Source organism: Perca fluviatilis, chromosome 22, assembly GCF_010015445.1.
Source record: "Perca fluviatilis chromosome 22, GENO_Pfluv_1.0, whole genome shotgun sequence".
Taxonomy (NCBI): Eukaryota; Metazoa; Chordata; class Actinopteri; order Perciformes; family Percidae; genus Perca; species Perca fluviatilis.
Window position 1 is genome coordinate 2,449,431 of NC_053133.1, and position 13,943 is coordinate 2,463,373.

Here is a 13,943-nt window from a genome sequence, read left to right on the forward strand (position 1 = left end):
TCAAAGTTAGTTCAAGTTTTTTATATTAATGAACATCCGTTACATTCCATCCATTGCTAAATGAGTTGCTACAAAGCTAATTAAGACTATCAGCTCCACACAACTCTCTCTGGATTTCTCAGTAGGACTATGTTTACAAAATGGTGTAGTCCGGTGACTTTCGCACGCAGCAGCCCGAGTGATGCGTTTTGCGTCACCGCTGAGAAAGGACAACCGTTTTGGAGACAAAAAGGACATAAAAATGACCTCTTTTGAAGGGTCCATCATGATTTTTCAATCCTCCATGTTAGCAAGTGTGTGGAGGAGGGGTGGGGGTGCGATCACAGTGTTATTACTTAGAATTCCTCATGGGGGCAACAGAAACTACGCACTATAGCTTAAACTACCTTTACATACTGTACATTATAGTGTTGTACACATGATTTGTTTTATACTGCATATTAATGTGTAAAAAAAGTATTATTGTTTTTGGATTGCTGCATTTTCTGGTTCATTGTATCAGAATTATAAAAGCTTAAAGGTTCAGTAGGTAACTTTTATGAAAATATTGTTCATCTGTAATACTTGCTGAAACTGTCACTATATCCTGACAGTAGCACACATGACAGATAATCTGTGAAAGAATCAGGTTCCTCTGCCTCCCCATAGTGCCCTTAATCCACCGCGACCGTAGATTAACAACCAATCAGAGCCGAGGAGTCTCTAACGCAGTGTCAATGAGAGCTAGTGAACTGCGATCAAACTGTCAAACTAGGCAGCGCTAATCTTATGAAAGGTACCAATAGCTTTCATTAATGAAAGTTGTAGCCTAGAATTTCCTTATCACACACACACACACACTCGATGGTGTTTTTTGCCTCCAACGTCACCTTCCAGGCAGCTAACCCTAACCTTAACCCTAAACATAACCATTGCCGTGCTGCCTGCAAGGCGACTTTGGGGGCAAAAAACACCAAACACCCACACCCACACCCACACACCCACACCCACACACCCACACACACACACACACACACACACACACACACACCTAAATTAATAAATGAAGATCATTCAATTTGAGTTTTTACCAAAATATTTCTTCATTTTATGATACACAAAAAGCAATGATTATGCAGCTATATCATATATATCATCTAAACTATGCAGTGTTAGCATGTGTGACTTTGTAAATCTTCCCCTGATTTGTGTGCAGACATTTTAATTTTAAAATATAAAACAACCAGACAGACCAACAGACCTTTTTAGTGTTAAACAGAATGAAGTAGGGATCGACCGATACTGGTTTTTCAGGCCCGATACCGATCAGTTAATGAAGCTGATAACAGATATTTGGAACCGATATGTATTTTCAGTGAAAATGAAAATCTTAAAATCAAAATTAGACTTTGGAATGTTACAAACTCCAACACAAAACTTAGTTTAAATTCTTTAAGCAATTCTTTAATAAATGAGAAACGTTCACCATAATCCCCAGTAACAGAGAGTCAGATAGTGTTGTGGGGGGGGGGGGACATGAAGTCAGACTCAGTGGGGAGTCAAACCGAAGAAGAGGGACAGACACAGAGCTGTAGCAGAGCCAGAGTAGACCACTTTTTAATTGATTCACTTTATCAGTTATCAGGCAAATAAAACGCTGATACAGATAATCTGCAAACTGCCAAAAAACGGGCCGATAATCAGCCAGGGCTGATAATCTGTCTATCCCTAGTATGAAGCCTTTGAGTCTTGGGTACGGGGATGCTCTACCAACCACGTGTAGGTGTGGCAGCTGGGCCTCTGCTCCTCACAGTATCTCTGTACACTCTTACATCATGTTCCCCTCTGAGATTTGTTCAGACTACAGAGCCCTGGAGGTGCTGCTGATGACCCACCACTGTCTGTTGTGACAGGGGGAGCACAATGACACAGCAGTGGGGGACCCTTTTCGTGATGAAAGCTTCCTTTCATGCTATAGCGCTGACCTACATACACTCCAGGCACGCATCGTTGGGTCCAGTCATTTCCCCAACACAGCTCAATAGGCTGGAGGGAAGACCCATAAAAGTGCTTTAGTTATTGAGATACCCCTACCGGAGGTAGAACAAAGCACAGCAATGTTTTTCATATTCTCTTAGATCTCCCACATATTAAATTGAGTCTTGTATAAAAATATTTGAATGCAAAAGGGGTTAAACTGACAGATATTGTGACACACCCCATAAATAAAAGAAGTGATCAAACACAATGTGAATAGCTTGATGAATAAATAAAAAAAAAAATATGCATATCTAGCTATCTATATATAATTCTGAAATGGGAATACTGTAGTATTGATACTTTTACTTAAGTAAAAAAAAAAAATCAGAGTACTTCTTCCACTCCTGTATTAACATTAGTTTATTGGAATATTAAAAAGGGCTTTCTCTCTCTCTCTCTCTCTCTCTCTCTCTCTCTCTCTCTCTCTCTCTCGCATGCACGCACACACACACACACACACACACACACACACACACATACACACTGTTATTTTGACAGGGTGTTATGTTACTAAGACTATAATCACATATTCACACACATTATGTTTTTTGTCAAGCTTCACAGGTGTGCGTTCTCTCTTTCTCTAGATTTTCAGTGCCTTCCCACTAGCCTAGAAGTGTAAATGACCTGGTTGCTGCCATAGAGCACTGAGTGTAACTGCCTACCCACTCTGGATTTAGAAATCTGGAGGAAAGCAGTGAAGTATTGACATTAACATGAGCACTGTTGTATGACATAATAATAATAATAAAAAAAGACTATGAACAAATGCTGAGAGTAGATTCAGCTTTAACATTTCTTTACAGTTAAAAAAAAAACTAGAATGATACAAAAATACAAAGTGGGTATCACTAGAAAGGCAACTTCCAGATAATTACAATAAATAGGATAACACACTCAACCATGTGATAATCTTCATTTTGTTCGGTTTTGACATTGAAAACAAAAAGCTAGGTCAAGAGGGCTAAATGTGTCTCACTCAAGCACCCTGACAACAGCTCACAGTTCCCTCCCAGAGAACAGTCTCTGTGACAACAGAAAAGGTATGAGAGGAGACTGTTTGTAGACTGCTGATCTTTATTTCTAATGAGCCAAGACTCATCATGCAAAATCCAGTCAAACCTGCTCTTTTCTATCAGTATGAATACAACATTCCTGTTCTTTTCATAGCTGATGTAATTCAGAAAATGTACAACAATATTATTTTATTTAGAAAAAGAAAGAAATTAAAGAAATGATATTGTCACAAAGAAGATAGCCTAAGTAGGCTCTCAGCTCCATTAATGCAATAACAATGCCCTGTTGCTGTACAGGTTTTCTACGGAAGCCCATTTCTGCCAAGAACAGACATAATAATATATGGAACGTTAAACATAAAAATTCTCATCATCAGTCAAGGCTTTGAATTACTAAGTCAAGGTTGTGAAATAATAAGTCAACATTTTGAAATAGTTAGCCGAATTATGAGATTATAATATTATTAACTGTCTTATATATATAAATATATATGACAAGCATGGGACTGTTAATTAGCCTGATAAGGTTGAGTTATCTTGATTTAATGTTAGGTGTTAATGTTATTACCATGGAGTCTAATGTTAGCTAGCGTACTTGTTATTCCAAATTCCACTTGTAACATTATAATGTCACTGAAGTTAGTGCTCTGGGACTACTCGTTTAACGTTTTGCCGCCAAAGTGCCAACTTACATTTTTAACCCTGATGGTTCCATTTTCTTTATTCTAACATAATATTTGCAATGCTTTAATAACCACAATGTTATTAAAAAATTTGCCTTTGAAATTGGCTTTGGAACATGAGATTAAATTATGAGACAATGGTATAGACATTTAGCTAAAATGGACCTACGTAACTTATGATAGTTAAACGGGAAGCTTGTAGCAGTACCCTTAATATGTCGCTTGAGAAGGGGGCAAATGCCAAGCTCACTGAAAACGACAGAAGCTAAATTGAAATTACCTTGTGAATTTTTCTTTTAATTTAAGTGGTTTTGAAATCAATGTATAAATGTATGGTGGCCGGGAAGTGCAATGCAACATTACAAAGAATGAAACACTTTTACAAAGCTCAAGACAAATTTACATTTTGGAAAACAAATTTACATTTTAGAAAACAAATTAACATTTTAGAAAACAAATTTACATTTCGGAAAACAAAATTACATTTTAGAAAACAAATTTACATTTTAGAAAACAAATTTACATTTTGGAAAACAAAATAACATTTTAGAAAACAAATTTACATTTTAGAAAACAAATTTACATTTTAGAAAACAAATTAACAAGATGCAAAACACTTTTACAAGTCCCGAAACAAATTTACAAATGACAGATTCTTCACGGAAAGGGAATGTACCACATACCGGAAGTGATGAGGTGTTGCTGGTGAGCGCAGTCAATTTGTGTTGTTGTGAGTATATTAAGGCGTGAATGAAGTTTATGGTGACTTTACGTGTGGTCGGTGTTTTGAGTTTTTAAAAGACGCGGACCTGACAGAACCATTGGAAAAACAGGGAACGTATCGACAGCCGCGGCCGGATCGAAGCTACAGCGGGGGGGGGGCAGCTGAGTCCGTCTACAGCTGCAGGACCTGGAGCTCACTGCCCATTCCTGGGAGCCAAAACGACACCACGCAGCTGGAGACCCAGGCCGTATTGCTGGGCCCGCTGGAGGGAAGGGAAGCCCGGGAGAATCAGATCCAGGACTGAGCGGAGCGGACTGTCACAACCTGCTGAAGTTTAAATCACAGGTTTCCTAAAGGGAGTCTGGCGGGACTCGGACTGTGGATGACGAAACATGACTTTAAGTCTCGTTAAATGAATAACTACATGCAGAAATAAATGAATCATTAGTGGGGGAGTGAGCCTGGACATTTCAGTCTGTTTAAACTTCACTTTGAAGCAGAACCTCTTAGTTCAGAATGGTGAAGTTTCCGTTTGTACTCATATCTGTGAACTGATTATAATAAATATTCTTTGTATTAACACCTTAATTAGTCTCTAAGTCTTTTTGTTTAAAAAAAACTACAACATCGCATGAGATTTTGACGATTTATAGTGATTTTATTTCCGTTAGACCTTTGCCTACATTGACGCTGATGCATTAACGACGGCCCATAGACAGCATATAAGGGAGTGCCTCCCCTGTTCCAAGATGGCGGCTCTATTGACGCATTCGATCCATAACTGCCGTAGTCAAGGCGACATGTATACAAAACCTCATCACTTCCGGTATGTGGTACATTCCCTTTCCGTGAAGAATCTGTCATTTGTAAATTTGTTTCAGGACTGGTAAAAGTGTTTTGCATCTTGTTAATTTGTTTTCTAAAATGTAAATTTGTTTTCCAAAATGTAAATTTGTTTTCTAAAATGTAAATTTGTTTTCCAAAATGTAAATTTGTTTTCTAAAATGTAAATTTGTTTTCCAAAATGTTATTTTGTTTTCCAAAATGTAAATTTGTTTTCTAAAATGTAAATTTGTTTTTAAAATGTAAATTTGTTTTCCAAAATGTAAATTTGTTTTCTAAAATGTAAATTTGTTTTTTAAAATGTAAATTTGTTTTCCAAAATGTAAATTTGTTTTCTAAAATGTAAATTTGTTTTCCAAAATGTAAATTTGTCTCAAGCTTTGTAAAAGTGTTTCATTCTTTGTAATGTTGCATTGCACTTCCCGGCCACCGTATAAATGTCATATCTAAGCCCTTTTTTAATTGTAAAAATAATAATTTTCACCGCTGACCAGTTTGCATCAATGGATATTATATATCAAAAACTTGGATTAACTAAATCCAAATTATGACATAATTATAAAAACATTTTTGAGATGATAAAAATTATAGAGATTTTTATCAGCCATAGCAGCTATAGCAACTGCTGTTTGGTCAATTAAAAAAAGGGCTTAGATATGACATTTATACATTGATTTCAAAACCACTTAAACTAAAAGAAAAATTCACAAGGTAATTTCAATTTAGCTTCTGTCGTTTTCAGTGAGCTTGGCATTTGCCCCCTTCTCAAGCGACATATTAAGGGTACCTCTACAAGCTTTCCGTTTAACTATCATAAGTTACGTAGGTCCAATAAATATAAATAAAATAATTAATTATTCTATAAAATTTATAGAAATTTGACTTTTTATCATGCATACAATTTTCATAATTTTTCTCTTCCTAACTTTATTAGAATAGTCTGAAACCTTTTTTCCCCTTGACACATTCATAATGTATAGGTACCATAAATAAATGAATACGTTGATGACATCAGGCCAAGTCTTTAATTCACTGTAAGAAATCAGTTTAATGTCACAGTGCTTTTCAAGAGCACTACACACTAAGATACACAACACATAAATGTACAATGACTGAAAAAACGCATTACATTTTTTTTACAGAATTGGATCTCCGTTATCTCTTTTATTGAAGACAAAGATGAGGATGAGGAGATGTTGCTCGGGAAAGGGAAGTTTGGGGTCCCCTGCTGGAGCGGCTCCCCCCGCGACCCGACACCGGATAAGCGGACGAAGATGGATGGATGGATGGATGGAAAGATGAGGATGGCAAAAAGATGAAGGCTGACATTTGTCATCCTGAACACTTGCAGCTGTGGTTGTGCTGTAAAGGCAATCTGTTTTCACCCAGCTTAAAAAAAAGAAGTAATCTGCATTTCATTTTGTGTGCAAGTCACCCTGACCTGGGGTGACGAGTTTAGCTGCAGATAAGTAAAACAACATGGACATGGAGGATTACAAGTTATTGTCAGCCCTGCATTTTAGTCTCACACCCTGAGTGTTACGCGTCCACCCTTTATCCAGTCAGATGAAAAAAGGCAAGAATATCTACACAGAGAAAAATACATTGTACACATAAAAAAGAAAAGCACCTTATTTGTTATGACATTTGTAGATAAACTTTTGTGTAGTAAAGAACTTTATGTTGACTCTCCTGTCATTTTTATCAGGGGCTGAATTGAATTGACTGATGGCCGAGCACACAGCTGATGGCCCAGCACACAGCTGATGGCCAAGCAGCATGGCTGATGGCCGAGCACACAGCTGATGGCCGAGCACACAGCTGATGGCCAAGCAGCACGGCTGATGGCCAAGCAGCACGGCTGATGGCCGAGCACACGGCTGATGGCCGAGCACACAGCTGATGGCCGAGCACACAGCTGATGGCCAAGCACACAGCTGATGGCCGAGCACACAGCTGATGGCCGAGCACACAGCTGATGGCCAAGCAACACAGCTGATGGCCGAGCACACAGCTGATGGCCAAGCAACACAGCTGATGGCCAAGCACACAGCTGATGGCCGAGCACACAGCTGATGGCCAAGCACACAGCTGATGGCCAAGCACACAGCTGATGGCCGAGCACACAGCTGATGGCCAAGCAACACAGCTGATGGCCCAGCACACAGCTGATGGCCAAGCACACAGCTGATGGTCAAGCACACAGCTGATGGCCCAGCACACAGCTGATGGCCCAGCACACAGCTGATGGCCCAGCACACAGCTGATGCGAATTCTCCCCCCCCCCTCGTCAAAGCCAGGCTACAAAAGCACAATGGGACAAAAAGAAATCAAGGGACATTTAGAATAGATAAAAATCTGCGATTAATTGTGATTAATTGCGAGTTAACTATGACATTAATGCGATAATCGTGATTAAATATTTTAATCGTTTGACAGCACTAATACATACCTTTTCATGGTGCATAGAATACTAAGCTATGAAAATAATTAGTTTTAAAGAAGGGGGGCACATTTGTAAAGGAGTATACTTTCAATATTTTAATATGAAACTATATCACTAAATAGCTGGAGAAAACACTGAAGACTGTTCGGAATTGTTTGTGTTATTGTTTGCTAGTTGAAATACGTTTGTTGAATAAGACATATCTGAGATTGACAGAGTTTTTGTTTTCTTTGATCCTTGTCACTTCATCATGCACCTGATACGGTGTGCGGGCTACTTTCCATTATATTGTTCCTAAATCAAGCAATGCTCTGGTGGGTATTTTCAATTTTTGATTTCCTTTTACTGCTGCGCATTTGTTGCTCATGAGCTGACCATGGTACTGAAGCAACAATGGCTGTAGCGAATGCACGAGGGATATGTTACAATTGTGATTTATGTCTGATGTATGCTATAGATGTGCTATAGATATTTTCAGTGAAACAAGTTGACAACCTGTTGCTTTTTTACAAGGCAGCTGCTTATGTAATTTCTGTAAAGGACACTGTTCTAACCCTCTTACTTTGTTAGTATCAGAGTGACGTGTGAACGAATTTGCCTTGAATTTGATGAACAGATGTGTCTTTGCCCAAGGAACAATAAATTAGATTGGGGTGGTGATCTTGATCTGGGATTTCCAGCACTAGATGATAATGTGTTTTTTTAATGAAACCAATAGGGAAAAAAAGTTGATTCAAAACATCCAAATTCGAAGCAGATGTTGTGAAAGAAAAAAGCTTAAATATGTTGCTGTTGTGTATCCAGTAATTTTAAGAATGTCTGAGGAAGTGCCCTATGCTTTTAAATGTGTCAACCGGTAAAAAACTGAAAAAAATGTTGTTCTTTGGGTTAGTTTTGAGAGCTGTAGACTACAGTAAAATCAGCCTGGAAACATGAGACGTCATCCTATACTGAGAGTATTGACAAACAATTTATTCCAAGCTGTAACATACCAAAGTTGTTATGGTGAGGTGTTGTAAATGACTAAACCATCATCAATTTTTAAATTAGAATGCTTTATTGAGTTTCCGTGGCAGGCTATTAGAGGAGGATGTGCAGAGTGAGTGTTAATTACTCCATCATTTTGACGCCATTAAAGAAGCTTGTAATAGGTTTAGTGTGACATGCACATGTGTCATGTATTTTAAGGAGTTGCTAGTTGTCCTACCTTAATTTCAAAGGCATGAAGCAAAAATGAATATATTTGATATATACTTTTTTATGTTTTGTGTTTTGAGATATACTCCAAAATATACTAAATAAAAATAATTTGTACCGGTATGATATTTTCATAAATCACGAAGTTGTAGCAAATTTTAGAACTCCCCGCAGTAACACATTTCAAGCACTCTGATTTGCTTCTGGGGGTGATTGACAGCGCTCCATGGCTCTTTCAACCAACGAGGGACGGTCGAGGGCGGGAACGTCTGTACTGTAATAATCAATCCGCTGATCATCCCGTGAGTGTCTGCGTGTGTTTGTGTTCCGTTGGAGCTGTCCTGTGTGTTCGCTCTCACGGAGTGTGAACCGCGGAGGTAAGCCGCAGGCTGTGCTTTTCCTCCATTAAAAGTGCGACAAGAGGGGAGAAGACGGACATGGGCGAAAGGTTTGTGGTAGTCCCCGTTGACGGAGGAGTTGGGGTCGCCAGGGACGGGGAGCACGACCCGGCACCAGACACCGGCGGCGGCGGCGGCGGCAGCAGCAGCAGCGGGGGTGTAACAGTGGAGGAAAAAGAGGCGGGGGAGGACAGCGTGTTCGAGCCGCAGGACCCCAACGTTGTGGTACCTATCTTAGAGTACAACAGGGAGCCCAACAAGTACGGTAAGACAGCTGGCCGCTACAAACTCCGTGTTCCACTTCTTATCTCATCTATCTAACAGAGGATTAACTTTAGCCGTCACATTTCACTTGTTGTCTGGCTGTTTGTCCTCCCGTTTATGTAATGAAGCCGGGGCGTCATATAGTACCCCAAAACCGAAGCTGGGGCAAAAAAAGAGATACCGTTACAACTAGTTTTAATAGAGCCACAACAAGTTTTGAACACTGCTATAAAACATTATTTGGTTAGGTTATTGTGAAAATGTCATTAGTCACCGAACGGTCCGCTGAGAACATAACAGACATTGCGGTCGAAGATTTTGCCAGCACAAATGTTGCTTCACCTTAATGAGCAGTCTGTGTTGAACTCCCTGTACATTCCCTTTATGCAACGAACCTGTTTATTCTTCTTATCATAAGAGTGAGTAGGGGGTTTGGCTCTTGTTGTACCTTTTTTTAAATGTAGATAACCAATTCGAGTCTTACAAAATTTGAACACAAAAGAAACTTGAGGTAGGCTTAACAAATCTTTTGTCCAGTATGCTGTTATTTAAGCTCACTATTGTGCTCAAATAATGATCCTCCAGAAAAGTTAGGCGTGCCTGTGGTACCTTGTCATTCAAAATGGTATTATTAGCTCACCATGGGATTTTATTTCTAAAAGAAATTTTAACTTGATATATGACAAGATATTTCCATTTTATATATATATTTTTTAAATCCACTGTATTTATTATACCGTTGAATATTATTATCTTATTGAATATGTCTTTTGCTCTGAACCATAATTTGGCTGCAGTCTTTATTCTCAGGCGTTGTTCGACCAGTTGCTCACAAACAAGGTGCTTCTATAGCAACAGGTTGAGGGCTAGAAGGTGCTGGAATAGTTGCCTGGCACACAAGCCAAGCAAGCATGCTGACTTACAGTCACAGCACAGTGTGCACAGTGGCTAAGTGTACTGCACATCTGTTGTGTGTAATGATTGATTGTTGATCGTCAACTTTAGTTAAACTGTGTTAAATAGGTCTCTTTTTAGATGTGTATTATATTGTTTGCTTTTGATGAACATGGGTCCCTTCCTTCCACTTATATTTGGATTCACACAGGCCTTTAAATGTCACAATAATAATAATAACAAATAATAACAATAATAATAATAAAAAAAGGAAGACAGTTAACGGAGGTTTTTGAGCAATAAAAAAATCTGCATGGAAAAATGAGAAAGATCACGCTGGTGATTATGTTGTACTGCTGCTTGATCATGGCAACAGAACAGATTGTTGCTATTGACATGTTGTATCAGGGTGTTGGATTTGAGGCTCAATAAAAAATGTCTCACTGGCCCAGGGCCAGTACAAGATGCTGGGTGGCTAACAAGTCCGTTTCTGGCCCGACTACACTGATGGTGATTTAGAGTCCTGTAAGAGTACTAATGTTTTCCACTCCTTTTGTGAAGACTCAGAACAATATTTGACAACATTACGCTACACGAAATACAGATTATATTTTAATGCTTCTGTTTATTTGACACGTTAAGGACTAGGGCTGGACGATTAATTGAAAATTAAATGATTTATCGACATAAAAATTCTGAAGCTGTTATCAACGTGTTTTTCCCATGACAGTAATTTCGATAATTTATTCCTGTTGATAGGCCTACTTTTTCCTTAAAAACATTCAACCGCATGTGTAGTCAGCCGCATGGAAAGCATCATGGAGGATAACTCAGAAAAGAAGATTTAGTGATTAAAACGTGATTAATTATCATTCATTTATCGTTATCAAGGTAAAATGTGCAATTAATTGTTATTTTAGGTCATATCGTGCAGCCCTATAAAGTGCTATTGATTGGGCAAAAAGCCACTTTGAATTCAGACCTCCATGGCTTGTGATTGTGGATTTCAGGATTAAGGAAATAATTCAGACACTGCTTGTACAGTATATTATCCAGCATGGGTATTAACACGGGTGTATTCTCATCCATAGCTTCATTTAGAGTGTAGAAATGTCTTAAATCAAATCAATACCTCCACCTCAGAGTAGAAGAATAATTTCCACATGATTTCCTCTTCTGTGATACAAGGACAGGTTGGCTGTCTATTCAGCTTTAATGCATGGATTGAATTTAATTCTAAATCAGATTAAGTTACTAAGAAGAAGGTGCACCATGCACTGTGAGCAGCTTGTGTCTGCAGTGCTTGTTATGGCCTTTGCTTTGCATTTCTCTCAGCTACACAATGACTATTGAGTATATTGTTTGTGAGCTTTCATCAGCAAACATTAGCGAACGTCAAAAAGTAACGTTACCTGGAAACAGCGTGTAGGTTCTTTTTAGCATCTCACATCACACTTTCAGTCACTATGACCACTACTACGGTCAGAAACATTGGGCCAAAATATAAACAATAACGTCTCTGTCAACGGGCTTATCTGCTAATGCTAGCTACCGACCGTTAGCTTGAAACCATCCAGCAAATAGACGGTACCGTAGTCCGTAGGGTGCCGTTACCTGAAACCGGTGATTTAACGTCACTGCACATTTTATACTAAGGGCCTGATTTACTAACACTAGCGCAGTTTGCGCTGCGTCTGTTTATGCGAGTTCGGTAATAGCGCACGCTATGCTTCCACATTTTGCGTAGTATTTATCAACCCTGACACCCATCAGGCAATCAGCGTCTTTCTCCGCCCACTATACCGTAAATTGCGCTGTAGCAAAGCGGTACTGGTGCTATGATATGGCTGAGTGCAGACTGCCATATTCCCACTGCTGATGCTAGGACTGTTTGAAATGATCCTGATGCCAATATTTGTAATGTAGCGAGGAGTTTAACAACTGCTGGAATGGGATGTGAACGCTGAGTGGGAGATTCAATTTCATCTTTGATTTCTTCCAGTAACTCTAATATTGCATGGCTGCTTAATCTGTAACGCTAAATGATGTTGTGTTCACTGACAAAGTGTGATTCTTGTGTTAAAAATATTTTCAGCCTCGCCTATGTCTTCGTCTTGCTCAAATTACTGTTGCCATTTCACCAGCGGCATAAAGGTCTACGAGGAAACTCGACTGCGGCTGGTTTAGACCTGCTTTTAAGAGGCGGAGAATTTCCCCCGCAGAATAGAGGCGCGCTCTTACTGACAGTCTTTGTAAACACCACGGAATATATAATTAGGGGCACTTTGCGCTTATCCTCCCACCTTTTTGGGTGGAACTCCCACTTTCCCCACGACCCTCCCACGAACGCATATTGAAAGCGCAACTTGTCTCTTCTCGCTCATGTGGCAGACAATCTGCGATTCTACCCAAGTGCGCCCTGTTTGTAAATATGCCGCATCGGTTACGTCCGTCTTTGCGACCAATTAGCGCCTGGAAACAGGCGCAAACGGCTTGATAAATCTAGCCCTCAGTTTAACAACAAAACCAAACGCTGAGTTAACATTACTAGCTAAATTTTTCATGTTGGTTTTGAGCCGTATGCACCCCCACTAACCTGGAAACCGGTTTTAAAACAGTAACTAACGTTAATACAGCCTGTCTCCTGCAGCGGGGAGGCAGAGGGACCGCAGCGTTGGCTAACATTAGCTTCTTGTCTCATCTGGGGTCTGATCAACAGTAAATTCATCAAAGTCAGTGTCCACAACGCTACTTTCCAATAAACTGTAGCTGTCATATTTCACAGGACCCGCGTGATTGCGGATTTCATATCGCGGCTTTCGTCGCTGTTTGCCAAAGATTGAGTGACAAGTAGTACTCGCCCTGTTGTTTATTTGGTTGCCATGACTTCGCGAGTGATGACGTCCTGTCACTGTTCCAGTTTCTCACCCTAAAGGGGAGAGAGAGAGGATGACAGTTCGCTGACAGTCGCATAATTACGACTTTATGACTTTTCATAAACAGCTGAAGGAGCGGTGTACATAGCGGAAACACTGTTATGCGTCTGCCCTATTTCTGATACTGTGGCGGCAGAAATTTTGTACATAGAGGAAACTTAACACAAAGAAGTTTTAGGTAATTTACGCTGTCTTTGCAGACATGGCAGGTGTCAACAAAGACAGATATAAGTGTACGAATGAGGAGACAAGAGACTTTTTAAATTTAATTTACGAGCGAAATATAACAGCTATTTTAGATTGCAAAAATCTAAGAAATGCCATAATTTACTAAGAACTCACGAATGAAATGGCCTTGTCTTATTATAGCTTGATATGTCGCTGTTAGCTGGCACATAAGCACTATTACAACTTGTGCAATATTAATTATTTGTAGGTAGACAGCGCAATCCATTTTGGATAGCAAACTTTGTTTGCAAATGTTAGTTTGAGTGTTGTGCGATTCAGTGCGAAAATGAATGGA

At 39.4% G+C, this 13,943-nt stretch overlaps 1 protein-coding gene across 4 annotated transcripts in view; it reads left to right on the forward strand.

Annotated features, from left to right (window-relative positions):
• The first annotated feature begins 9,228 nt into the window (after window positions 1-9,228).
• slc12a7b (solute carrier family 12 member 7b) overlaps window positions 9,229-13,943 on the forward strand; it is a 99,968-nt gene continuing 95,253 nt past the window's right edge. For all 4 annotated transcript variants that reach the window (XM_039789655.1, XM_039789657.1, XM_039789659.1 and 1 more), the window contains exon 1: window positions 9,229-9,591. In XM_039789655.1, the coding sequence (XP_039645589.1) occupies window positions 9,366-9,591 (226 nt within the window). In that variant the 5' untranslated portion in view covers window positions 9,229-9,365. The remainder of the gene's footprint in view (window positions 9,592-13,943) is intronic.